The following is a 26147-nucleotide window of genomic DNA, read 5'->3' on the forward strand; positions in this document are numbered from 1 at the left end:
ACAGAAACTGTTCATTTATTTAACTAAAAGTAAAAAAATATCTTTCTGTGTAAATATCCCATGTTACAACGTGGACACCTGCAGCTTATAGAGAAGAGCGTTCCTATATATGTAAAATTATGTTTTTTCTTTTTAAATGTAGTGGGTTTTTATTCAGGTCACTCAACAGTCCGGAAATTACGGTAATATATGTTTGTGCATAGTGTAAACAATAGCTTGCATTAGAACCTCTATACTATTGTACCCTGAGTCAAAATTACTAACCTTGGCTTTACCTTGCTGACCTTTCACCAGCTCAATAGTGTAATTGTAAACAAAGACTTTAACCAGCTCTGTCCAGGACACTCGTGTGCTGCCCCGGTTCTCATTCTTGGCCTCCACGCGATAGTAGGGCAGGCTGCTGTTCAGCTCAACTTCAGAAATAATGTATGTGCAGGTACCTTGAAAGTGAAAAACAGTACCATCGAACGTGTAATAATGTGGATCACCACTTATGGTGCAGGTGCGTTTAGGCACTGTCTGGCAAGAAATGAACTCGGTTGACAAATTTGGGAAAAAGAGCAGGGCTGGCTGACACACTGTAGGCCGGCGTGGGTGCACATGCATTTTTCTGCACATGTGCTGTCGTTCCAGAATGTGGCTCCAATTTGTACAGTAACATCTATAAAAAACAAAACAAAAACAATGATCAAATCCTTGATACACTAAGTATTGAAAATCATCGTTTATGCTTTAAGTCTCATTTAAATTGGGGCTATTTGAATTGCAAAAAAAAAATGTATTACACATTGAATTCATTGGAGATTCAACACCTTTGAAAATGATCTCTTCTTAATGCAATAACGTGAGGTTTGTTCATCAATAAATTCAATGATTGTATAAGAAAGGAGTGGTCACCTCCGTTTCACAATGTGACCCTGAAACAAAAACTTCCCACATTGTGCCAACCCTAGTTGGGCTGAGCAGATTGTTTGTACAAAGTGCTTGCATAAAACTGTTTTTGTAATGCTGCACGTATGCGTTTCCCAAACGGACATGTACAGAACTATAAACTTCAAACAATACGACTTAAATATCAAATTTTAAAATTGCTAAATCTTTAGTGTACATTTTGAACCAAAAGAAAAAACAAAAAAAAACCAGGAACATCTTAGAGGTGGAAAAAATATTGACATAACAATGGGGTGAAAATATTGCAGATTCTTGGCTTACTGTTAAAAGTACAGCCCCCGATCCATGGTCAGTTTTGAAGGCCCAACAACCTTGACGTTGCTGCCAAGACGGAAGTTTGAATTGGGACCTGTCGCGGAAGGAGTCATGGATCCCGGAATGGTGTAGTAGTAGCTGGATCTGATTGTATCATAGCCTGCCTGCAAAAAGAAAACAAAAAATAAAGGAACGTTGATGCTAGAATGCTAAAAATCCATTTTAGTAGAAAATATACAGCATATCAGCACAAATGTCATCTGGCTTCCAGATATCAACACATCTTGAACAGTGGTGCGCTGGGAACAGTTGACAACAGTGGGTAATTCCAGGGGAAGGGCAGGAGGGTTGCCAGTTAAATTTGACCAACTCTAACTAATTTGTCCAACTTCTAATTTTTGCTTCATTTCCTGATTACCAACTCTGACTTCTAATTTTTGCTTCATTTCCTGATCCTAATCTTTTATTGCTTTCATTTTCCTCAGTGCTCTCTTTGACTTCCCAAAAACTAACAGTACATAGAACATACTGTATGTCTGCATTTGTAATGAGTTAATTGAAAGTGCTGTAATTTACCTGTGTGTCAGAAAGTTTCATAAGTTAGTTCATTAAATATTTGTATTATTTTTGTAGCATTGTGGTGCAGAGTATTTAAAGTTAAAAAAAGTGTAAAAAAAAGAAAGAAAATATGTTTGTTTATTTTGGTCATACTTAAACACTGATGTGGTTCTCCATTATTATTTTTGTAGCATTGTGGTGTAGAGTATTTAAAGTTAAAAAAAAGTGTAAAAAAAAAAAGAAAGAAAATATGTTGCTTTATTTTGGGCATACTTAAACACTGATGTGGTTCTCCAATAAGAGTACTGTGGCAGTCGGCACTGACCATGCCTTTTGTAAATGTTTAGAGAATCAGAATGTAACATTTAAGGGTAGTAGTATAAGAATATTACTTTTTTGTTAGGTGTCATCTAGCTAAAATAAATAAATAAAAATAAAAATAAATGTTTTATCAAACATTTGTCTGATAAAAGGACTGAATGATAGTAAATTTACTCGAGTGACTCGTCTGCAGTCAAAAATACTGCACTTATTGAGCTTATTGTAATTGAAAACAATTACCTCAACGTACTCATCCACAGCAGTGACAGAAATGTTTCATGAAACGTTAAATTAGTGGCATGAGTAACAAAAAGATTATGCTAGTTGCAGTCTGTAGTTTCACCATAGATGTCACTCTTTCTGAAGATCTAGCACTTTCCTAATACATGCGCGTCAATAAAAAAAAATGGACTGTCCCTAAAACATGTCAGTACAGGTACATCTTATGTTTGCTTAATTAGGAAAACAGAATAACAAAGACTTACCGTTCCCGAAGTTGGATAGTAGGCTATCTCATACCACGTCGCTATGAAGACAAAGTCGGCATTGAAATTTAAGCCAGGGAAGTAGGTGTTAATGTCCTGTGTGGCTCGTTGTAAAACCCTCCCGTTGGTGAACTGCTTGTAGTAAACATGACCATTGCGTCTGTTGTCCAGATCCGTCCAGAACGGAGCAATGAAGTCTCTGTCTCCATTCACTGGGAATCGAACAGGTGTGTAACTACTCCACGAAGAGGTAAATGTCAGGTGTCCATTTTGATTCACCTACAAACCATATACATTACAATACACACTGTCAGTGTCTCATTTCATGTATTGTCATTAAATGTATTCTTCAAGGGCTGAGTACATAAAAAGATATTAAAGAATTACAGTGGTCCCTACCTCTATCGCGGCAGTTGCGTTCCAAGACCCACCGCGGAAAGGGAAAAACCGCGAAATAGAGGCGAGATAGTGATTATATGATTTACGTATACGTTTACCCTTAACGAAACTCCCCCACACTGTTATCAATTATATGCACAATGGAGTTGTTAAATGGTAAAAAGGTTCCGACGGAGTTTAAGCGCTCAGCACCGGAGTAGCAACGGACGCAGGTGATCGCAGATTAAGTAATCAAGCCCCTCCTTACTGGCCAAGATGGACGGACCGTATATGAAGGAATATTGTAAAGAAAAATAAAGGCTGTTAACTGTCACCTGTGTCAGCGTCTTCGTTTGGGCGTCGTAGGCCGTTAAATTAGGGTCAACGTTCACCAAACACAAACTTTACGGGAACGGCGCAGGGTAAAGTGAACGGGTGGCGGACAGACAAGGGGAGAAGTTGAAAGACGCTAGGATGCATGAGCCAATCAGCGTGAGGAACAGAAGAGCGTGCTCAACGCTGTGTACGATCTACTATGATCTAATTTTTTTAGGTTACTTTTTTTTTATTATTACAATAATAATGAAAAGTTAAAAATCCGTGATGTACTGAGGGATGTGTGGCGTGGCGAGCTGAGCGTTTTCGAGGAAGACGAGCCAACTCAGCTTGCAATACCATGTTTTCAACGCCCATTGACCACATAACGTTTAGAGGGGCGCTGTTTTACACGCAAAACATCCATTGTTACCTTAAAATTACATATTTTCAGTTGGCACCTCACATTTATAATAATCTCTAACCCATATATGTGGGGACGAGGTAAAAACTCATCGTGCCTCTGTTTGAAAACTGCTAACTTAAAACAAGTTTCATGTTTTGGTGCTTTCATTACTGTTGATTAACTGATAAAAAAATAAAATTAAATAAAAAAAAAAAAAGAGATTGAAAACCAAGACACAAGACTTACTCTGAGATGTGACTGCACCTGTAAGTAAGATATAAAAAAAAAAGAAAATTAAAAAAGGAAATAAAATGAGTGCGGTTAGTGATTATTCGAAACACATGTAAATAACTATGATTTCTTTTACTTAAATGTACTTACCAATTCCCAAAAGCAGCAGAAATAGCAATGCTTGGTGTGCCATCCTTCTGGTGTCCTGAGCGACTCTGTTTCACCATCAAAAACCTGATGAGTGTGGTATGAAATAAAACAAAATATCACTTCTGTGGCAAGTGATAGAAATGGTATTTAAGCGAATCACTTGATAGCCTGATGGCCGTCTCTTTCTTTACAATGAAAATACAGGGGTATTTATGGAAAAACATTTATAGTACAGTGGGTTGGAATTATGTCGGTAACAACTTCAAGTTATTTGTTATGTCTTTGAGACAACAGGCTTCATTGTTCTGTCTGATGTGTCTATTCGCAATGTTCTAAAAGTAGTAATTCAACTTTTAACATGAGGGCAATGGTTCAAGTATTTGTTGATCGAGGTACTTTTAAAGTTAAGGCTTATCTTATCCGATCACCTAAAGTACCACTAATTATGTTTGAATTGAAATCTGAAGATCTTTTGCTGCTTCATTTGTTTGTGCAGATTTCCTGACGGGAAAGTGACATTAATGAGTACAACACCCTTACCTGCTTCAAAGTCTATACAGTACAGTACTACATCTGAACGTAGCCTTTTTGGGGTAGAGTCATACACTTACAGAAAATCCAAACAGGGCTGTGCCCACATTTGCAAGACAAAAAAAGAATTCCGTGAACTGAAGGTATCCACACTAAATCTGAAAAATCCCTGAGTTGTGGATAACATTCTTCAAGAGCTAATAGGAAAGTTAACAGTAAAAGTGAGCAATTAAATCAACACATTTTCATGAAGAATACTAAAATAAATAAAATAAAATACTTAACGTATTCAGACTTACTGCTTTTTAAGTTCTTGTATGTGTCTGAAGAATATCTGGGAGCCTTCCACAGGAATGATTTGCAGGCAGGTGTAAAACATTGTCCTGGAGCGGAGATTTTATATAGCTCTTCTTGCTCTTTTAAGTTTCTTTTTTAGAAANNNGTACAGATTATTAGGCAACTGAGGAAAGCTTTAGCCACAATCTTTTGTTTTTTACACCTTGTCAGGAAACTTCCTCCATTGGATAGGACTGTAAAAAATGCTGTTAGTTCATACCCCAGTTTCCCAACACACAAAGGATTTCGAATAAAGATCAAATCAAATCTAATCAAATAAAGAATCAAATATGAGATCTCAAAGTTTTAAAAGTTTTACTTGCAGCAAGGAGTGCAGAACAATGGTTACATTCAGAACTGCACTGAGGAACTCCTCAGTGCTCAAAGCTTAAATACAGTTTTTTTAAACACACAAACGTCAATGGTCAACACCTTAACCCTTTACAGCCATGTGGTGTTCTCGCACAACTTCTGAGCACTGATTGGTAAAGACTGCTTCAACGAGGATTCTCCACCAATAGGAGCTGTGTGAAAATGTTTAAAAATGATAAGACCACGCAGTTCAGATGTTTTTGACTCTTTGTTTTTTGTTGGTCTCCATATTTGGGCAAAGAAACCAGTTCAGACCGGTTCTGTGTCCTTTCTCTATCTCCAAGTGTAACAGTCAGTACAATTCAGTGTTGCTCTTATCATCCTGTGATGTAAACTATCAGCATGCACACCTGTCTTCAACACTTTCCCTTTTAGTACAGCACAACAACAGCATTCAATAACAGTATAAATTGATATGGAAACTTAATACAATGAATATATTGTAAAGATTGAATAAATGTATTTAGAACATCTTAACACACCTCCTCTGCCCCCCCTTTTTTTTCAATGGCAAAGTCACATTTTCAACCAACCAAAAGTGCAACTCTTCCTGACGTTTGCAGCATTTCTACTTCCTTCGAGAACAAGTTTGTACTTTCTCTAAAGTACAAGATGGCCTTCCACACTTTAACAAGTCACACATCAGTTCACACCTGGTCAGTGAACTCACACACATTCAGGTAGTCGCTCGAACATGCCTTTTGCTTATGTCACATTTGATTTCAACTAACGAAATCTAAACCAAAATTTAGGATCCTGAGGCATGATGGGTAATCATACTCCAAACCATTCTCTTAATCTCCAATAGAAACACAGCAGCCTCTTCAGAAAAGGTTACATTTTGTCTCGTTCGACCACTTGATGTTTTTTCTATTGCTCCAGAGTCCAATCTTTAAAGTTGTAGGGCGATTGAGTGAGAACCTTTGACCACAGTCCTTTAATATATCCAGGTGTGGGCAAACATTTTGACTGTAAATAAATACTGACAATAAATATTATGTATTTGTGTAAATAATAATTATTTAAAAAATTGAATTGATTATTTTACTCCCTCAGAATAGAATCAGTAGTAGTGTATTAAGTATTATTTAATTAGTACTCATCATTTGACAGGCAGAACTATTAAATACTCACCCACTAGGTGGCAGTAGATCGCTATAAAATCTAAACAGGTCCGGGTTTCACGCTAAATGACACATTTTTCTTTGGCATTGTGCTGTTTTTTCGTTTGCTCAGTTATTGTTAGCACAGATTAATGATTGAAGTGAAAACCGGGCAGGCTGACCTTCCTTCTTGGCCTCCTGGTTTCCGTGTGAAGCTCAGGAATACCGTTGGAAAGCACAAGCATCTCTGCGTAGGTTGCTACAAGTGGAACTCTATTTAAAGAAAGGGAGAAAATTATTTCATTATTTTCTTATTAAAACCATACATCATGGGAATGTAATCAACACCACTACAAACTACCATTCATCTTCTCGAGTGTAAAGTGAAATGACAGCAAGGGGGGGGGGGGCTGTTGGAGTTGTCAGAATGACCGTAGCTAAATCAGTGCAGTTTCTACCCAGACATCTTGACACCAATCATTGACAGTTTTGTGCCATCAGTTTGACAGCAAAGGCCTAGTGTCTGCCTACTGCTACCTGCTGATTTGAACCAATAACTGATTTATTACTACATGCCTACATGGCAGGGTCATGCGCCATCAGTTTGACAGCAAAGGCCAACTGTCTGCCTACTGCTACCTGCTGATGTGAACCAATCAGTTATTACTACATGCCTACATGGCAGGGTCATGATCAGAGAATTGTGGTGTGATGAGTGAGCACCTTACCTGCTGTGGGGGCCACTGAACCATCATCCACGGCTCCTGTTTCATGGATGGTTAAATGTAAAAGGACACATTTAGTAATAAATACAATATACATTTAAAGATGCTGCTTCATCCTCATATTCCGTTGCTAAGAAATGGCTACAAACAAAAGTGCAGACATAACATTTAGGTTTATTAGCTGTGATGTTAAGAAGCTCGTCATATGAACCAATTGTGATGTCAGTAACTCCTAGGATAAGGTTAAGTTCACTCCACAACAGTTGTTTTTAATCGGGGGAGGAGCCCCCCAACAGCTTGCTCTCAAACGTTACACCTCTGCACCTTTTTTCAATGTAGTATCATTTTTAATGATGGGAGGTATTTGTTAATAGATGCTAGTAACGCCGGGATTATCACTCTCTCCTTGAAAGCATTTTTCCAGGACTTTCCCAGGACATTCAGCTCCTACTGACAAGACAAGTTATCAGGTCAGACAAAAATACTAAAACCACATCATTCTTGTGGGTCGAAAAGTGTGCATTCACCCAGAGGTGCCATAGGGCAGCGGTTACACACCTGCCTTGCAAGCGGAAGCAGAGAGTCGGCAGTTTGATTCCCAGAGGAACCACATCCCTAATGACGCCTCCGGTGGCAGCCTGTGTCAATTGCAAAGAATCACACTTTTAATTACTCATTGGTGGGACAAACAAGGGATTATTATTAACTTTTTTGCCGCTGCTATACAGTATAGCTACCAATTATATCAAAGGCATGTAGAAAATGTGGTTCTTAGTTTTTGTTACAATTTCCATCTACTTTCAAAAGATTCCTGTGACCAGCTCAACACTTCAGAAACACGTTGCATTACTGTACGCGCACAGTGTACAAAAATACCCACTACGTGTATATTGAATTCCATACAAAATAGTTGTGGTTTATTCATTTGGGAAAAAAATGGCAACAACTAAGTGTCACATGTCACTGATAACCAGCGATATCTACAGGAAATAAAGAATGGTTCCTTTTATTTATTACCATTTCCTACAAATGATAACTTTTAACAAATTCCATGTGGTTCTTCCTCAGTGTTCACGTCCACCCTTCTTTTCTCTTTGAACATTAAAACGTGTTCATTTCAAATTAATTTCCCCCTCAGTCTTTACACCTGCAAAGAAAACATTTGTATAATATTTGTTTTTCCAAATTCCATGGTTGGAAAATGCTTTCGCTTCGGACTTCTTCAAAAATACTGGCGATATGTACAAACTCCTAAGAAAACAATAGCAGTGACTGCTCCGAGAGGAGGGGAAAACATTGGAACTTCATTCTGAATGAATATTAACATGCCCAAATGAATCCTAATGTTCGCTTGTCTGCCGCCAACAGCTTCTGTCGCCCCCTGCTTGGGCGTAGCTTGAATTGATTTTCTTGCCCTAAGGGGGTTACAAAGACACGTTCACACAAAAATACTGTGTCCTCAAGGATAGTATCATCACAGGCTTTGCTATTTTCTGTACTCTCTCTGTACTGCTCTTAATTCTGGCTATTTAAGAGAAGATGGAAATGGGCGCAGATGAAGCTCGAGAAGTTCTTTAAGGGATTCGAGTGCGGTTTTTGCTGATAAATCCTGTTAAAGGGAACGTGTTTTTGGTGGTCCGGCTGGGGCGTTACTCCACGGAGCTTCCTTCAGCGTGTGCTTGCCTGCAGTATTTGTATTTCACTGCTGGTAATAAGGGCTGATGTGGGTGTACTGTATCTTTAGTGCAATGTTTAACCCCTCAACTTTCTTCGGGGAAATAATATGAATTTTGTCCCTTTATTATCTGCCTTTGTCTGAATAGCCCTTGGTTGTCTTTTGAAGGGAGGCAGGGCTTTGAGGAAGGATTTTTTTTTTCTTCAGTTCCACACGGACCCACATTTCTCTACGTCGGGGTTTCCATGAAACCATGAGACCAGAGTAATCGAAATTGTCAATTAAAGACGTTCAACCATTCGTCTGCACTTCTCCTTCAAGCCTCAGGAATTGCCAGACACTGGGCTCCCAACAGGTTCTTTGTGGCGCTGCTGCCTTGTGAAACGGATTCCAAAGGAGGAGCTTTCTGGATGCCAAAGGATTTTGTTTTCAAACACAGAGAACGTCACAATGTCAGCTCTCATACATGGCAAAGCAAAGAAAACGGGAACGAGTTACGGGGGAGGAGGTTCTTTTGTAAACGACAAACATTCACTTCACAAGCCCACCGCTCGCTCTTCCTCTCCTTCCTCGACTTCGTCCTTCTTCGATCCCTCCATCTTTTGAAGAGAGTAAATACAGCAGGTTGGACAGGGCCGAGGGTGGGGGGTTTGAAGGAGGCTGTAGGTAGTGTAGTAGGTAACAGCGTAGGGAGATGTCATCCCTGTGTTTGACAAGGGAGGGTGTGTATCATTTCATGTGTTTTTGTGAGTGCATATGGGACAGTCGGCACCCCCGCTATCAGGCTGTTATGACTGTTTGAGGCGCTTGCGTGGCGGACCAAGAAAAGGACACTGGGCTGAGGCCAGAGAGCGGTAGGCTTCTGCCACCAGGTGAGGATGAGATGCCACCATGGATTTCCAGCCAGCTGTTTCCATCACCTCTGCAGCATGGCTGAAGGACGAGGAGAGAAAGAGAAAACGAAAAAGTCTTAACCCAAGTGAACAGGACTGCATTGGACTTCGGCGTTCTTTTTCACTATTTGTAACAATTCTGCGCATGCTTTTGTGTGAACGTACTAGTTGATAAAGTCAACAGCTTGGGTTTTGAGCTGGTCGGCGCTGTGTAGATCAGCCAGGATGAGAATCTCCGCAGCATTTTCCACAGACAGACTGGTGCACAGAGCGTCCTCACACATGACCTTCAGTCTCTCTAAGGCATACTAACAAAGAAGGTGAGGTGGGGGATTAATCAGAAGAGTAATATACTCTCCTTTTACAGTGGTATTCTGCTGGGGACGATATTGATTCTTCATCAATGCAGACATCATCATGGGTTGGAGACAAGTGTAGATATATATATATATAGTATAAACTCAAATAGTTTCTCTCTGGGTTAACAACCCCTTAAACCAAAATACACAGCAGAACACAGCTAACCCAGATAGAAAGAGTAGGAGGTGGCCACACACAAAAACATAATAAAATTAGTTTCTGAAAATCGGAATATGTTCAAATCTGTCAGGTTTTATCCAGCATGTTGTAACACAACTTCCTCCCTGTTCAGCTGGTACAAGCAGGCAAAAAGTCTAAAAGTTAAAGGGCTGTATTACAATTCTGTTCAGCTGGTACAAGCAGGCAAGACTAACTTACCTCAACCTCTAAAAGTTAAAGGGCTGTATTACAATACTGTGTGTTTCTAATGCAGCGAAATTGCATAAGAGTGTGAAACAAATGTAGGCTAGTACAAAACATGCCTTCCAGATGAGGAAAATCTTGATGATGAAAGATGAGGTGAAATGTCATACGTAGAAAGGCCAATAGTTCAATCTCTATTTGTTTTACAAAGCAAACTACAAGACAATTCAACAGTCGTGGAGATTTCTTTTTCATTCATGTTTAAGACTTTTTGTCATTTTAACAAAAATAAATCACATGAATATATTATAGATATGGTTTTATTATAATTTGGAATCTATAGAATTCAAAACTTTGATTAAATATTTTACTTTACACTTTACACTACACACTACTTTAAAGTTGAAAGTGCAATCGAAGGACTTGACTCAGCTGAGAACTCAGCTCATAATCGGAAGTATTTTTCTCTTATATTACCTTGTCGGCAGCTGCCAGCAAGTCGTCTGCCATCTTGTCTAAGTTTGGAGCCTTGTCTGTGTAAATGAAGCACATCATCTCTTTAAAAACTTCAGGCTCCACATCGTTGATCTCCACACGATTCTGACAACACACCCAGAAAGATAAAGAAATGGTTTAAGAAGATGATCTTTGAATACATTCACTGCTGATGTTTACAGATGAGCGCGTGACTCAACAAAAGGTGCTGATAATTGAATTGATTCAAAACGATTGGTTTTCTCTTTGTGTGCTTGTGATCAGGTTGTCAACCTTGTTTTAGACTTAGTACAGCAAAACCGTGTGTCATACTGGCAACGAGCAAAATAAATTAATTTTATCAGCTCATATTTTAAGCAAGCTATCCACGCTAATATATATCATTTCAAATAATGATCACACACCATGAAGAAGCAATTCTACTGGAGGTTATTGTATGTCAGCACAACACGGCTACAACACTGAAACCTTCACCACATCCTCAAAACTGCAAAAGCACACACGCAAAACAAACATCATATCTACACTACCCGTTTTTTAACCACTCAAAGGTTTCTATTTTTCCTGTCAGTTCTATCTTATTTTATGTGTGCCACATATTTTGCAGATTAATCAACTTCTGAAAATGAAAACATTTAAACATGACAAAGTTTGAGTTTGATTTTCTATTTAAAATGTTCAAATTAATAAAGGTCAGGACATCTGGTTCCACGAGTAATTTCATTTCATCAGGTCACGTGGATAACGGGACAAAAGAGCAATAAATGTAAATCTGAATTATGGAACCACGATTTCATTTCAGTATCACCATTTTTCAGTTTTGCTCATTGAGCTTCGTGTAGCAGCTGTGAGACTGAACACAATTCTTTATTTGATTCAACACTGCAGTGAAACACTGACACGTCTAATTCTATGAATAAATATGCTGCGGGGCCTTGAGCTTACCTTTTTACTCTCCTCCATCTCATGTTCAAACATGGCACTGAATACAGGGGATCGTGCTGGAAGCAGTGAGATTGCAAAAAAAAAAAAAAAAAAAAAAGTCTATGTTATTGTGTAATTCATTTTTTTTGTTATCTCAAGCAATAGTCAGACAGCGGTCTTCTAGTCACGTCTGTACCTGCAAGGATGGCTTTGTGAGCCTGGAATTCCTGGCCAGCTACACACAGGGAACAGTCAGTGAAGCGCGAGTTCTCCCACAGACCACCCAGCTCATCAGCTAACCGACAGTCTGGCACCTTCACCATGTTCATGGTGTTCTGCCCAGATATGTTGACTGAGTCTTGCACCACGCTTACCTAGGGTCGAAAAAGATATGATTTAAAATCTTTTCTGTGTCTTGTGACCAGTGAGACCAAAAAGTTGTACAAACTAAACAACAAAGTAATGCTCTGTACGGACACTTTACATATATATATATATAAATATAAATATAAATATATACAGTATATGTATATACATATATACACAATATACATTTATATTATATATACATGTTATATATTTATTGTGGACTTTGGTTTATATACATTTTATATATTTATTGTGGACTTTGGTTTATGTATATGTTTATACATATATATGTACTGTATATATGTGTATTTATATAAAGTATGTGTGTGTGTATGTATATTTGTATACTGCATATGTATAGAAGCAACTTAAAAGAAAACATAACCAATATATGTTCTATGTTTCTCTTTGCGCCCCATTTTCCGACTGATGTCACTGAATTAAATGTGAACATATGTTAAGCTCCAGTGCATCTGAATTATCCGGAATTATGACTGAAAACCAAAATCCACGATAAAATTACCTCAGACTCCTACAGAGGATCGAGAATCAAAAAACAGATCCAAGAGTTACCTCACAGAAGAGAGTGAGTTTGTCATCAGGTAGAAGTCCGTTGGCCTCATCTAGGAGGAAGTCTCTCCGGATGAACTTCTTAAAGCCCCAGTCCTTCCCCTGCACAAAGCGATACGCTCTCTGGCTTTCTGCAGATATCCAAGGAACACAGATTAAGAAGGTTAAAATACTATAATAATAATGACCACTGTGACAAATAATGAACTGCAGAGGAGTGGAGTTTGTCTAAGTTGTGGCTCTTGAGTGGCTTCTGTTATAGTTTCAAATAAAACCCAGCTTACCCATGGCTTTGGTCTCCTCTCCCTTGGCATTTAGAATGGAGAATTTAAACTTGGCTCTCACTTCTGCCTTTGGACAGCTGACCAGCAGCAGGTAGAGAGATAGGTAGTCCTTACTCTCCTCATCTAAGCCCTTTGGATTCACTCGCAAACACCTGGGATTTAGTCGAAGTACAACAGAAGAGAGTTCGGCAACTCAAATAAGTGGGTGGTTGATTTTGCTTTTTAGTAAACAACGGGCATAAGCATCACAAAGCTTTTGTGATTAACAAACAAACAAACAAACAAACAAATTCTACAAAAATACATTCTTATGACAACTCTAAGCACATTTCTAGTATCTTTTTTAAGAACAAGTTTGCTCTGTTTCCTGTTTTCTTGAGATCCTGAAATAAATGTCTATTCTTACTCAATTTTCATTCATGCTCATCTGACCACAGTATTAATCTGTTCAGGTTATTCCATTATTTAAATGTTGTGTCAACAGGTTTCAGATGAGCCTTGTAAAAGTGTTGCTAAGGACATTCCAGCGGATGTAAATGTAAGTAAAATGAAGAAGGTTAATTCAGATAATAAAAAAGACAATGGAAGAAAAAGGGAGAATAGAGAACAGAAAAGAGGAAACAATGATCAATGATCAATGAAAACAGCAAAAGGTCAAAAAACAAAATTTAAAAAACAACTGCTTCTCTAAATTACCATTTCAGTTTGTCGTTGGCCCCAGAAGAGAAAGTGGAACTCTTGATGACCTCTCCCATCTCCTCACGACAGAAGCTGAAGTTGTTGATGGTCCACATGTAAGAAAACTTCACCACTTTGATCTGATGGGATAAAATCATCACACTTAAAGTTATAACAAAATACAATGAGCAATTTGAGGAGTCAAACATTTTTCTCCCTCTCATCACTTGACCTGCGTATAGCACCAGCTTTCGGCCACAGGCCCGCTGGACATTTCCGCAGGGGGAGGGGGACTCGGGACTCTTGACATTGCCAGCGTGACAAACTGTGTCGGGCGCAGGAAGGTGAGGAATCCAACTCTTCCACTCGTCAACGATCACTCCTGACTCTTACATCAGTACATGGCAGAAAGAAGCAGCGTTCCCCCTGGAAACAAACAATAAGACAGGGTGATTAAAGCTGCCCAGAAAATCCAGTTGCGGTTGATGAGGCGATAATGTCCCTGTTTACTGCATGTCACATTAAACATTTGGGCATAGGTATTGGCTCTGCAGGGATATATTTGTTTTTTCCAATGTTCGAAAGCATTTTCAAAAACTGTTCCTGATCTGGGGTGAGCTGATGAAGGTAACTGGCAATACATCAGGCAAGCACCACAGAGCTTTCTTTATTTGTCTAAAGCTGATGGAGGTAACTGGCGATACATCCTGCGGGCACCACAGAGCTTTCTTTATTTGTCTACAGACAGTGACTACCAACATGTTTTGCTTAAATCTTTAGTGTCATTTGTATTTAACAATAATGTGCAAAAGCGATAGTCTGAGTCTCAGCCCATGTAGCTGTGTCCCCAAACCCAGGTGTAAACAGCTGATACTTCTGCACTAAATTCAGTTACTGTATTGAAATAAAGCTACACCTTGAACACGCCGCACCTTAAAGTACTGTTTGATTTGTTTACAATTACATTTATATTCCACAACTGCCAATATGAAACGGAGCATGCGCAATGTTTTCGGTACAAGTCGCCACATCAATCAACACGTACAAACAGCACGTAATCAACACATACCTAGAGTTGCACAAGCTGCCCAGTTGTTAACAAGTCTTCCTTTAAGAATCATTACTAATGTTACATGTAAAACTCTTGGTGCAAAGTGGATGCATCATTTCCAAACATTGTTATTTCAATTGTTACTCATGTGGTTCAGGTTACCAATTTTAACACTTAAAAACAGAACATATGGGAAAAAGGGCAACGTTGCATATAAAATAAAAATAACTTAAATGTGTGTGTAGATTACTACATATTTCTCAATAAATATAATAGGCATGCTCTGATTGGTGAATTCATTCAATTAATCTATGAGTAGATCTATTTTATTGGCTAAACTGTAGCTATTTTTACACAGTGGTACACGCGTTACTTATTTAAAAAACAAACACACTAAAGTGTGTTTCATCTCTTTTATTTAAAGATTGTGAATCATTGACTCAGAAAACCTCTAAGTTAAGTTGAGCCTACTGAAAAAGTCAATAATTTCTGATTCTTTCTCAGAAAAATACACACAAAAAGCTGTTGTTTTAGTTATCATGGAATGTTTCTTTTTTATTTATAAAGATGTTGAGGTTCTGACACCTCCAAGGTTACCTAAAATGGTTTACTATTAAAAGATGGGTGATTAAATCTCCTCACTTTGTACATAATTCTCTAAGAGGCAACACCACTGTGATATGGTCTGCATGACACAGGAGATTGGCATAGCATGTATATTTTCTTATAATAATACTTTGTCATTCCCTACTACAATGTACAAAATATACATATAAGAAGAAGTGAGAGTCTATTTGCTTCCTGTTATTATATTCCTTCGTCCCTTCTTGTCAAAACAGTCTAGACAACATGTTGTTTGGTCTGAGTTTGACTACAAAATTACATGGCTGTGCAATGTCATTTCCTTAATACTAACATTGAATTATGTATTTAACTCCAGTAATACCATCTAATCGTCGAAATTTTCCATTTCCACAAAATATAGCTTGGTAAAAGTCAGTAAAAGATATATTCTGTCTTTTCTGTCACTGTTCTTTCAAAGACTGTCTTAATTTAAATATTATCCACAAAACAAATACACATTTACTATTAGGGCACAAAAACGGGACAAATGTAGATAAACTTTACCCAATACTGCCACAAATAAATTATCTGTTCGTTGTCTGTAGTTTTTTCTCTGCAACAGATCAGATTTTGAACACAGGGGTTGACAGTAGCGTGTTGTTTACCTGGTAATAATAACAATTAGGAGTCACGGTAACTTGCTTTGTAATTATTACGCAAAACAATACTCGACACGGTTACAGCAAGACACTGTTGTTATATCAACGCCCCTGAATTCGAATTCGGTGGCCAAATAAACCACACAACAATTTACTTTCTCACATTAGCGTGTCAGCTAGTTACCCTGTTAGCCAAATTCATAGCCGCTACCATAAGCCATAACAAAAAAGGTCGGAGCATTTTTTTTAACCAAAAGAAATGTACTATGTTTTCAACACGTATGGATACGTGTTAAATCAATTTATTTATCTTTGTTTTGAAATTGTCAACAGACTCACCCTTATGATGACTTAAATAAAAAAAACACTGTTCGTTCGGGGTCTTGTTGTTAGCTAGAAGGCTAGTTGTCTATACGACTGACGTCCAAACAGTCAGCTGTCCCACAGCACCTCCTGCTGTACTGGGGTGATTTTATGTATTAGAAGTGACGCAAAATGACACATCTTGGGGGTTTTAGAACTGTTTTGTTCTCTGTCGACGATATTTTAAATAATTAAAAATGTTTATTTTCTAGATTTTCTTATATTCTGGTATCGAGGTGTTTGAGATATATTGCGTTTGTATATTTGTACTGGGAAGAAGCTGCTGCTGTAATTTCCTAAAATGACAATAGGAAAAGACCCCACCCCGACGTCGTAATTCGTAAGGCCCAGCTCTTTGGAGATAAAGACGTTCTTGTTGCACATAATGTGGAATAAATACATGACAAATATATAGGGCAGGGTTCCATTTTGCAAGCTTCCTGAGCAACAGTGTGAACAAGCTTTACATTAAAAGCTGCTTGAGAGAAAAAGAATGGAGATATTAAAGTTGCATTGAGGATTAAACATATTTGATAATTCAAATGCTTTATTTGCCTCAACCACAGCACAGCATGATTCAGTATTTAATGCTAATTAACAGCATATCCCTATAATAGACAGACAGCATTTATTCATATACAGTGAAACGTGAATAAATGCATTTGAAGTACTCACTCACAAAATTTCTCCTTATGTGAGAGGAATTCCCTAAATTTATAATCTTACAAAATGTTAGCTTTTCACCAAAATCTGTTTTTCTGTGTCTCTTCACTAAAAAAATATGATTGAGAAAGCTTGTCAGCCTCTCTTTGAATAACTAACTATAGTCAGTTAAAACCTCAACTGTCCCGGGAGCTGAAGAAAGCCATTTTTGAAAGAAGGCCATATTTGTAAAACATAGGTATTGAAGGGAAAAGGCAGAAGTATAATGATAATATGAATAAATTATATAATTTAGAAACATTTGGCAGGCCGGATTAAGAAGTTGAACGGGCCACATCCGGCCCCAGGGCTTTAGTTTGTCCACGCATGGTCTAAACATATCTTGGCACCGCAGTTGATTTTAAGTCTTGAACCACAACCTAATCCTAAATCAGTAAATTAGCGGAGAGTGTAATGAAGCTGGAGTAGACACAGCGTGCACCGATGTCATGTACCATCCAAAAACGTGACTCTTCTGTGTAGACTACACGTCTATGGACTACATCACAGCAGGACCTCAATAATTAAGACATGTTAATTATTGACACACCTACGTCAAATATATATATAAAAAACTCATGTTGTATATGCAAATTAAATTTAGAGAAACTATACAGACATCCAAAAATGTAAATATACAAAAAACTCATGTTGTATAGAGAGAAACTATACAGACATCCAAAAATGAGTAATATTATTATTATATACACATACAGAAGGAAAGTGGAAGGAGGAAAGTGAACTACTTGTCATTGTGACACAGCAAACCACAGCACACAACCAAATGTGACTTCTGCTTTGAACCCATCACCAAAGTGAACAGTGGTAACTTGGCAGCTGGTGGACTCAAACCTGAAGCCTTCCGGACCCACGTCCGCTTCCTTAACCACTGAGCCGCCATTGCCCCCAGAAGATATACACAGCATATTTAACGGCGCTGTTTAGGAACAACAATATTTCCACTTGTTGCGATAGGGATTAAAATCTTGCGTTGCTCCATGCGCAAGTATTTTTCGATCAGCACCTCCACCGGCACCTTGTCATTCACATAACCTTGCCTGGAGGGCAAAGACAAACAGAATAATAAATGGAATTAAATCTGTGTAAATTACACTTAAAATATTTGATCAAAAATGATACACTGTTCACAATTTGTTTTCTACATTTCCAAGACAGTTTTGCACTCACTGCGATTCATTTAAGACAAAATCAAAGACCTTGAAGTTCCTACCTGACGCACAACTACAATAATTCAGGTTGTATATTAGGAATTGCTGCCTCTCAGGGACAATTGAATATGTCCTCATAACATGACACCAGCCAGGTCACTTTACATTTAAATGAAATTCGTCATACAAACCTTTTCAAAAGAAGAACAGCATCCTCCATCTCAATGGTTTTTCTCTTCGCATGATGTGCGTAGGATTCCAGGTCATCTGTCAGCCGATCGAAGTATTTATCCATTCTGTTGAAAGTATGTATAGTATAGTATAGAATATGAATATAGTAGTATCATTTCTCCTGGCAGTGAAACACAAAATGAAGACAAAAAATACAGACAAGAGGTGAGATTATTATTGGCACCTGCTGTCTTCTGTGTATTTTTTTTAACTGATTTCTATAAACGTAAAAAGGATTTGACATCATTTTTATGTTGTATCCTATATCTGGAAGCAATTACACTTACTGTACATTTTCTACTTGTACTTGTTGACAGAGGACAGCAACTTCCATAAACCTGTATTTCTTTACATTGTCGGAAGAAACAGTTTGTTTTTCATGTTTACCCCCCCCAATAACTGCTGGAAAATATATTTCCTTCAGGAAATTAACTTGTCATTGGTTAACTAAAAAGGTAACACTGATGTGCCCGATCAGCATTCTTTTAACTCATTCAATAGCATTCAAAATGAAATGCTCGGTTATCCAAAATAAGGTCACAATTCACTGGTTGGTTGTGAGTTGTGCAGATAAGTGCCGCCTGCTCACTAAGGTGCAAATTTGAGTTGTGAGTTGTGAAGATAAGTGCCGCCTGCTCACTAAGGTGATGGGTTATACCCATGTCCCCCACTAGGGGACAGACGTTTTTTCACCACCAGCATTCTGCATACAATCCCCTGATTAATAAAATGAGATACAATGCTGCCATCTAGTGACTAGAAGAGTTCAAGACAAGTTACTGCAATTGTGTTTCAATAAAAAGTTCTTCACAGCACTGACGCATCTCACTGGTCTGTAGCAGGGGCGTTAAACTATTTTAGAGCACATGTCATTTCGAAAAAAAAAAACCCAGGCATTATCAGGTTTTCAATATCGGAGGAAAAACCGATTACGATTCTTGAAGATATTACATAATTATGCTAATATCGGTCGGCCAATAATATCGGACATCCCTACTTATCATCATAGTGACTTACGTATCCTTCAGGACAGGGTAAATGTCGGGGGAGACCTTGGTTTTAGCAAAGTGACGGAACACACTCATGAGATAGCTTTGAGGAAGGCCTAGATCGTTCTCTGTTGTTTCCCTCTTCCTACGGATCCGCTTAGGCTTAGCCGCAGGTGCAACCTTTCCTGTGTTGCTGCAACCAGAACAAACAGCAGAAGAGGAAGTCAGATGAAAGATAGACAAATTGTTGTTTTACTTTTCACATAAAAGTTTGATTTTAATATCTTGCCGCCTTTCGCTTGTGAAGTCATCAGGTTGTCTGCAGGTACTCGTTAAGACAAATTAAAAGAGCCTCACTGTGACTAGTTGTTGTCTTCACCAAGACAACAAAAATGGGCAACTTACCTGCTTTCTGCATCTGTGAGAACAGAGGGAAAGACGTTATGTTCCCCAATGAAAAAGTTCCTCTTCTCTTTGACAAAGGCTGGAGTCTTGCAGGACATGTCTGAAGACACACAGATGACATAATGAATCAATGCACGATACCCTTTATATATAGAGAGATATAGAGATAGAGATAGAGAGAGAGCGAGAGAGAGAGAGAGACAGAGAAGACTTGAATTCCAGGCGACTTCATTTTGATTTATTGTGCGATCAATGGATTTATTGATTATTGTCCCGGGCAAACACACAACAACGACAAACAACTGACCGTTACCCTCCGAGTCATCGCCGTCATCCTCCGACTCTTCATTCTGTTCAATGAGGTCTGCAGCAGGTGCAGCTTCTTCTTGCGCAGGTATGGAATCACTCAGGAAGCTTCCTCTTTGACTTTTATGCGTCAAGTCCAATAAAACGTTTTCTCTGTTTGAAGTTTCAGCTTCTGTCTCCTGAGCATCTTCGTGCTCTTCTGTAGAAAGTTCAGCCAGATCCGGCGTACAACTACGAGGAGGGATGTCCTCATGACCCCCAGTTTCCAAGCTGGTGCTCACACGGTCACGGTGTACTGTGGACACACCAACAAACCAAAGAGAACAACAACCGAAACTTGTGAGACAACAATCGACACCAACAGTTTAGCTGTGAGACCTGTAGTTCTTTTATGTTTTATTCTTTGTAGCACAATTATGCTACCCACGAATAATGAAAATGTAGCCCTTTAAATTACACAGTGATTTGTGCACATCATGACCATGAGTCGTTTAAAGCAGCACCTTGAGTAAAAATGTTGAATATAACCAAGTGCACGTGTACAATGACCTGTATTGTATGGTATGTAGCTGTTAAGTTACATCTCTTAGTATTTTTACAATTATTTAAAATGACTGTTTATTTCTGAAAAATAACCAGGCAATGTTAATATTATTAATATTAATAACAACAGCATTAATAATAATTATTAATGTTTTTTAAAGTCACTGTAATCACTTAAATCAAATTGTAATGTTGTGCTTTGCAAGTTGAATTTTAGACATTTCTATTTAAAGTTTGTTGAATCTTTAAAAAGTCTAACTATGAACATTTTTCAAACAGCCAGCAACACTACAAATAAAAAGTGATATTTTTATCTTACCTATCTCTGTTGTGTCTGGTAAACAATCCTCCGCTTCACTGACACGTGCGACCAGCTCACCCAGAGAGCGATGAGCCCTTCTACTAATGCGTTTCAGCTCTTCTGACGTATTTAAATCCTCTTCCTCTTCTTTCTCCTCCTCGCAGTCCATCCGAGGCTCAGCTTCATCGTCAGATTCAGACGGAGCAACAACCTCTTGGTGATCATAGCATCCCTCTTCATCTGCCACGCTCTGATCTACTCCTCCATCTTCATCAGAATGATGCGACGCCTCCTCCACGTCAGGCTTGGATCCTGTGTGAACATCTTCCGTAGTCGGGGAAGAATCATCTCGATTGCCGACAGCTTCTCCCGTCAGGTCATCTGCACCTTCCTGATGACCGTCTGCTGCAACCTCATCTTTTTCTGACTGAGAAACCCGCCGTCCATCGCAAACAGATTTCTCCTTCTCGATGTTACAATTTTCCATTTCCGTCTGTCTCTGAGAGTTGAGGTCCGAGTGCGGGTAGAAAGCTGTGGTGCAGTTTACAATATCACTGGTGAAGTCAAGGCTTAGGGAGAAGCCCTCTCCAGTAGCTGTGTTATCAATCGTTTTCAAAAAGTCGACTTTTTCTATGTGACAGGAGACAAATGTACAAAAGGATTAACTGGACAGTACGACTGTACAAGTGTATATCTGCTAAAACATGGTTGTCAACAAGTCAAGTCAAGTCAGTTTTATTTGTATAGCCCAGATCAGGCATGGACAAACTACGGCACAGGGAGTGAATGCTCGCCCATTTAGCTTTTTAATCCGGCCCACCAAACTCTTCTACAGTCTACAACACCACACAAAGCAACAATAACGACAAACTAACCTACTAACACGACTAACACTAACACATGTATCTACGACAACTAACCTACTAATCTACTAATATCCACTGTTCAGGTTTCTCAACAATGTGCTACATCTGCTACTTTTTTTGTATTTGTATTTTGTTGTATTTATTGTAGTGGCGCTTTGGCCCAAAGGCAATGTCTCTGTCATTGGTGTGGAACCCCAGGGTTCACCTCCTGGGCAAGTTCGAATCCTGGTTAGGGCGGTTGGTACCTTCTAGTGGACTCAGGGTGGGTTGGTACGGTGCAGTGTGATTTGGGTGGCGACTGCTGCCCCCGCGACCCGGTAACAGATAAGCGGATGAAAATGGATGGATGTATTTATTGTACTTAACTTATCTGTGTGTTCTTACTGTTGCCTTTGGTGCTGTACTGCTGCTGGAGCCTTAATTTCCCAAAGGGAACTCCCAAGTTCTATCTATTTATCAATTTCCCATTAAATGGCGTGGAAAGGGCTCAAAGCATTTTAGCCTTTATACATTACTTTTATCTTAGTTCACACAAACGATCCATCTATCTGCTCCTGACCCGGCTCCTCTGTCAAATTTTAGGCCCCATTGTGGCCTGCAAGTCAAAAGGTTTTCCCATGCCTGGCCCAGATTCTCAAATCTCATCTGCCTCAGATATCTTCTTAAAACGGGGCGGGGGGGAAAAATTAAGAGATTTAAGCAAATTTTAATGCATTCTAAATTACACATTTCTATATATGCACCTTTAACATAAATAACTAATAGGCAATAATACACTTAGGGGATGAAAAGTTTTACCTTGATTATCTTCCGACTGAAATCTACTTAGAGCAGCACCAAATTCTTCCACCGTGATTTTCCTGCGGTTGTGAAGCCTTCGCTGCAGGCCCCTCCTCTCAGTCTGAACGTCTACAAATGGTGTTTTTAGACTCAAAGATGTGGAACTTGAAGGGAGAACCAGACGACGAGTGAGATTCTATGCTGTGTTTTCAACAGTAATGCAGCTGTATAAAAAAAATCTAAACAGGTGGCTCACGGTTTGTAAAATGAAAATACATGCAGCATACATAGCAGGATTTGACAAAAAATATATATACACCGATATATAGATATATATTTATATTTACCTTGATAAAGACAGTGATGAATGGTCATCTAAAGATTCGTCATGTTCCCTTTGAAAACCTTCAAAAACAAACATCTGTTAGCAGGAGTGAAACATTAAAAACAAAAAGTTTCAACTATTTTTTTTCATTTTATTTTATAATAAATTCATTAGGGCTAATATACTTTTAATGTACGTTTTCTCTTGGTGGACAAGCATGTATGTACATAAAGATTTCCTATGATGGGAGAGTAGAAATGATTCTGCTTATTGTTAATGTGCCATTCCCGAATTCTTCTTCTTTTCCTTTCGGCTTTGTTCCTTTTTTTTCAGGGGTTGCCACAGCGAATCATTGATTTCTATCTCTCCCTGTTCTCTGCATCTTCTACTCTGACTCCAACTATCTGCATGTCCTCCCTCACTGCATCCATATATCTCCTCTTTGTCTCCTACCTGTTGGCTCCATCTCTAACATTCTTCTACCAATGTATCCACTGTCCCTCCTCTGCACATGTCCAAACCATCTCAATCTGGCTTCTCTAGCTTTTTCTCCAAACCTTCCTGTCTGTGTTGTCCCTCTAATGACCTCATTCCTGAGTCTGTCCATTCTTGTCACTCCTAAAGAGAATCTTAGCATCTTTAACTCTGCCACCTCCAGCTCCTCCTCCTGTCTTCTGCCTATTGCTACTGTCTCTAAACCATACATCATGGCTGGTCTCACCACTGTCCTGTAAACCTTTCCCTTCACCTTAGCTGACACTCTTCTGTCACAGATCACTCCTGACACTTTTCTCCAGCTGTTCCATCCTGCCTGTACTCTATTCTTCACCTATCTTCCACAATCTCCTCTGCTCTGAACAGTTGATCCTAAGTACCTAAACTCCTGCACCTTCACCACCTCTGCTCCTTGTAGCCTCACTATTTCACTGTTCTGCCTTCCGTTTACACATGACCTTCATTACTCTTCTTTCTAGTGCAAACCTCCACCTCTCTAGGTTCTCTTCTAGCTGCTGCCTACTCTCACTACAGATCACAATGTCGTCTGCAAACAACATTCTAGAATAAACCTTGTTTAAGAGGAAGTTTTTTTTCTGTTACCACTTCGGTCTTGAAGTCGTTTTTCAAAAGCTGTTACGTTGGGGCTTTGACGGTGTCTTTTCCTGCTTAGCCCTTTTCGTGTGGTTCCTACATTTGCGATAGTTAAATCAGGCAGATCCAGATTCGAGTGCTCGATACTGAAAGACAAGAAAATATCATCTTGTTATATTCATTCATAATTTATCATAATGTAGCTGTAGGGAGCTAGAACAGTCTCAAAAAATATATACATACACAAACAAGGATTCACAAATGTATTTTGTACAATTGTTAGCTTAATAAAATATATTTGTGAATTATCTAACGCTCATTTATAACATGCTTTTAATTTGTAAAACTCCCTGCATTTGTTTGTGGATTTTTGAGTCTCGTCTAGAGCGGACTAGATACACAAATGCATTTTTCCTACAGGGGCCCGTCAGCAGCCAATCAGATGTCTCGTTCGTTTGCAGCCAATCACGCGACTGTATCCCCACGAGGGGCCATGTGTGACATAAACACACCGTGTCACAGATATGGCTGTCACCATTTTGTTAGTTGTTAAAATAAACCTTTTTTATAAGAGTCTCAGACATGTGACAGCGTGAGACAGATGAACGTGCACGATGTGACTCACCTGGATCGTTTGCTGGTGATGCCGGAGCTGGTTGAAGGCAGCTGAGGTTCATCAGGCACACGTTCCTCATGATGGACAGGGGACTTGACCGGCTCTGGAATGAAAGTAGAGGATTTTAGGGCAATTGACTTAATGGCTACTTTACTACCTGTTCAGGTAAATGACAGGGCAACACACCTGTAAGGAGGATATTTCTGAGTAGGTGTCTTGGTGTGTCTGACTCGTCGTACAGCAGTGATGCAGGACCTGGAGTGCTTCCCTGTTTAAGTCTTTCAGAGACATTCCTCCTTGTTGTTGCAGACTTTCTGGTTATGCTCTGCAAAATATCGGTGCGGTTGCCTTTAGTGAGGTTCATTTTTTTAACAATAATGAGAAATACAATCCAAACCTACGTTTTACATGAAGTAACGTTTCTCTTGGTTAACTTGTTAATAGGCTCAAATAATCAAGCTGTTATGTGGGATTCATTCAACTAAATACACATTTGCCAGTCTGTGCTTAGCAGTATGACTGATAAATAACACCACTAATATTCCAGTTTTCAATTCAATACAATGCTCTGCAAAGGTTTAGGTAGATGTATACATTTACTGTAGCGCTGAAATGGTATTCTTCATGTTTTTATCAAATGTAGTGAACCAGAAGGTTTTTTTTTTACGGCATCAAACTGCGAAAGGCGCTGCGGTTTGTTTTTCTTCTAGAATGGGCTAAATACCGTATTGGGACTAGAAGAAATGGAAACTAGTGAAGTTTTTGCTCCAAGCCAGTGGGCGGCAGGTCAAATTAATTTCAGTTGTGTTTTATTTGTGTCACAGTGGGAGATGTTCATTGATTTGTAATTATTTTCTTTTTTGGTGAGAAGATTTTTTTGGATTTATAGTGTTTTAAATTACATTCTGAGTTTTGCAATGCCGCAAGCCACATTTCCTCTAAAATACTTTGAGTTTATACTGCTAGTTCAATCTCTCAGCCATTTTACTTTTTAAACATCTACCCTCAATCATCTTCCCAACATGCAAACAGCCATCTTTTAATACTTAATAGACTTCTTCACTTTTGTTTTTAGTGAGACACTTCAGGTAACTGTTGTTGTGTTTTAACCAAAGACTGTAGAAACAATCGGTCCAATGACATAACGAATGACTAATAAATTTGTGGACCACATATGCGATTGGTTGCAAGACTGTCTAAATCAGTGGTTCTCCAACTTTTTCTTCTCTGTACCACCTGAGAAAATATGGAGCTCTCTCAGTACCACCATGATGACCAACATTAGAATACAGCAGCACTATTAGCTTCTACCACACAGGAAAGATGTTTAGAAATGTTTAGAAAGATGTTTATGTTTAGATGTTGTATTAATTGTGCATGGTATGTTTCAATTGAAAATGTAAATGTGAAAATATGAATTTTCGCCACGTACTACTAGAGAGCGCAGTGGTACGCGTACC

At 38.7% G+C, this 26147-nt stretch overlaps 3 protein-coding genes across 8 annotated transcripts in view; all 3 read right to left on the reverse strand.

Moving 5' to 3' along the window:
• The window catches only part of LOC103381398 (sushi, nidogen and EGF-like domain-containing protein 1), a 7533-nt gene extending 896 nt beyond the window's left edge, over nt 1–6637 (reverse strand). The window contains exons 1-6 of the mRNA XM_025057567.1: nt 6575–6637; nt 4051–4134; nt 3916–3933; nt 2571–2849; nt 1213–1370; nt 265–661 (exon numbers count right to left, since the gene is read on the reverse strand). Coding sequence (XP_024913335.1) covers nt 1215–1370; nt 2571–2849; nt 3916–3933; nt 4051–4134; nt 6575–6637 — 600 coding nt within the window. The 3' untranslated portion in view covers nt 265–661; nt 1213–1214. The remainder of the gene's footprint in view (nt 1–264; nt 662–1212; nt 1371–2570; nt 2850–3915; nt 3934–4050; nt 4135–6574) is intronic.
• On the reverse strand, nt 5347–16490 carry LOC103381399 (speckle-type POZ protein). 5 transcript variants are annotated; one of them, XM_025058100.1, is made up of 11 exons: nt 16342–16490; nt 13961–14154; nt 13747–13868; nt 13051–13202; nt 12770–12897; nt 12024–12201; nt 11849–11904; nt 10886–11008; nt 7676–7755; nt 7121–7156; nt 5347–6665 (listed from the first exon to the last, which is right to left on the reverse strand). In XM_025058100.1, exons 2-10 carry the CDS (start codon nt 14036–14038, stop codon nt 7144–7146), a joined length of 930 nt encoding a protein of 309 aa, XP_024913868.1. In that variant the 5' UTR covers nt 14039–14154; nt 16342–16490; the 3' UTR covers nt 5347–6665; nt 7121–7143. The 5 variants fall into 5 exon arrangements, 2 of the variants coding, with proteins under 2 accessions (XP_024913868.1, XP_008311934.1); XR_003050469.1 differs by having other exon boundaries at nt 6575–6665; nt 7121–7564; XR_003050468.1 differs by having other exon boundaries at nt 6575–6665; nt 7121–7567.
• A 1349-nt stretch (nt 16491–17839) lies between these two features.
• The window catches only part of cenpt (centromere protein T), a 9811-nt gene continuing 1503 nt past the window's right edge, over nt 17840–26147 (reverse strand). The window contains exons 3-13 of one of the 2 annotated variants that reach the window (XM_008313715.3): nt 24874–25012; nt 24697–24790; nt 24081–24217; nt 23005–23062; nt 22676–22821; nt 21030–21641; nt 20175–20462; nt 19862–19961; nt 19485–19649; nt 18428–18532; nt 17840–18125 (exon numbers count right to left, since the gene is read on the reverse strand). In XM_008313715.3, coding sequence (XP_008311937.2) covers nt 17996–18125; nt 18428–18532; nt 19485–19649; nt 19862–19961; nt 20175–20462; nt 21030–21641; nt 22676–22821; nt 23005–23062; nt 24081–24217; nt 24697–24790; nt 24874–25012 — 1974 coding nt within the window. In that variant the 3' untranslated portion in view covers nt 17840–17995. Of the gene's footprint in view, nt 18126–18427; nt 18533–19484; nt 19650–19861; nt 19962–20168; nt 20463–21029; nt 21642–22675; nt 22822–23004; nt 23063–24080; nt 24218–24696; nt 24791–24873; nt 25013–26147 lie in introns of both variants that reach the window. The other variant, XM_017034406.2, reaches the window with a different exon arrangement.

Source organism: Cynoglossus semilaevis, chromosome 8, assembly GCF_000523025.1.
Source record: "Cynoglossus semilaevis isolate Cse_v1.0 chromosome 8, Cse_v1.0, whole genome shotgun sequence".
NCBI classification, from domain to species: domain Eukaryota; kingdom Metazoa; phylum Chordata; class Actinopteri; order Pleuronectiformes; family Cynoglossidae; genus Cynoglossus; species Cynoglossus semilaevis.

Coding starts and splice junctions, on each gene's coding strand:
- LOC103381399 (XM_008313712.3), bottom strand. CDS start 14,038: ATGTCAAGAGTCCCGAGTCCCCCTCCCCCTGCGGAAATGTCCAGCGGG. Junction 12,202..12,769: donor AACTCACTCTCTTCTGTGAG/GTAACTCTTGGA, acceptor TTTCGACCCTAG/GTAAGCGTGGTGCAAGACTC. Junction 11,009..11,848: donor AGATGGAGGAGAGTAAAAAG/GTAAGCTCAAGG, acceptor GTGTGTTGTCAG/AATCGTGTGGAGATCAACGA.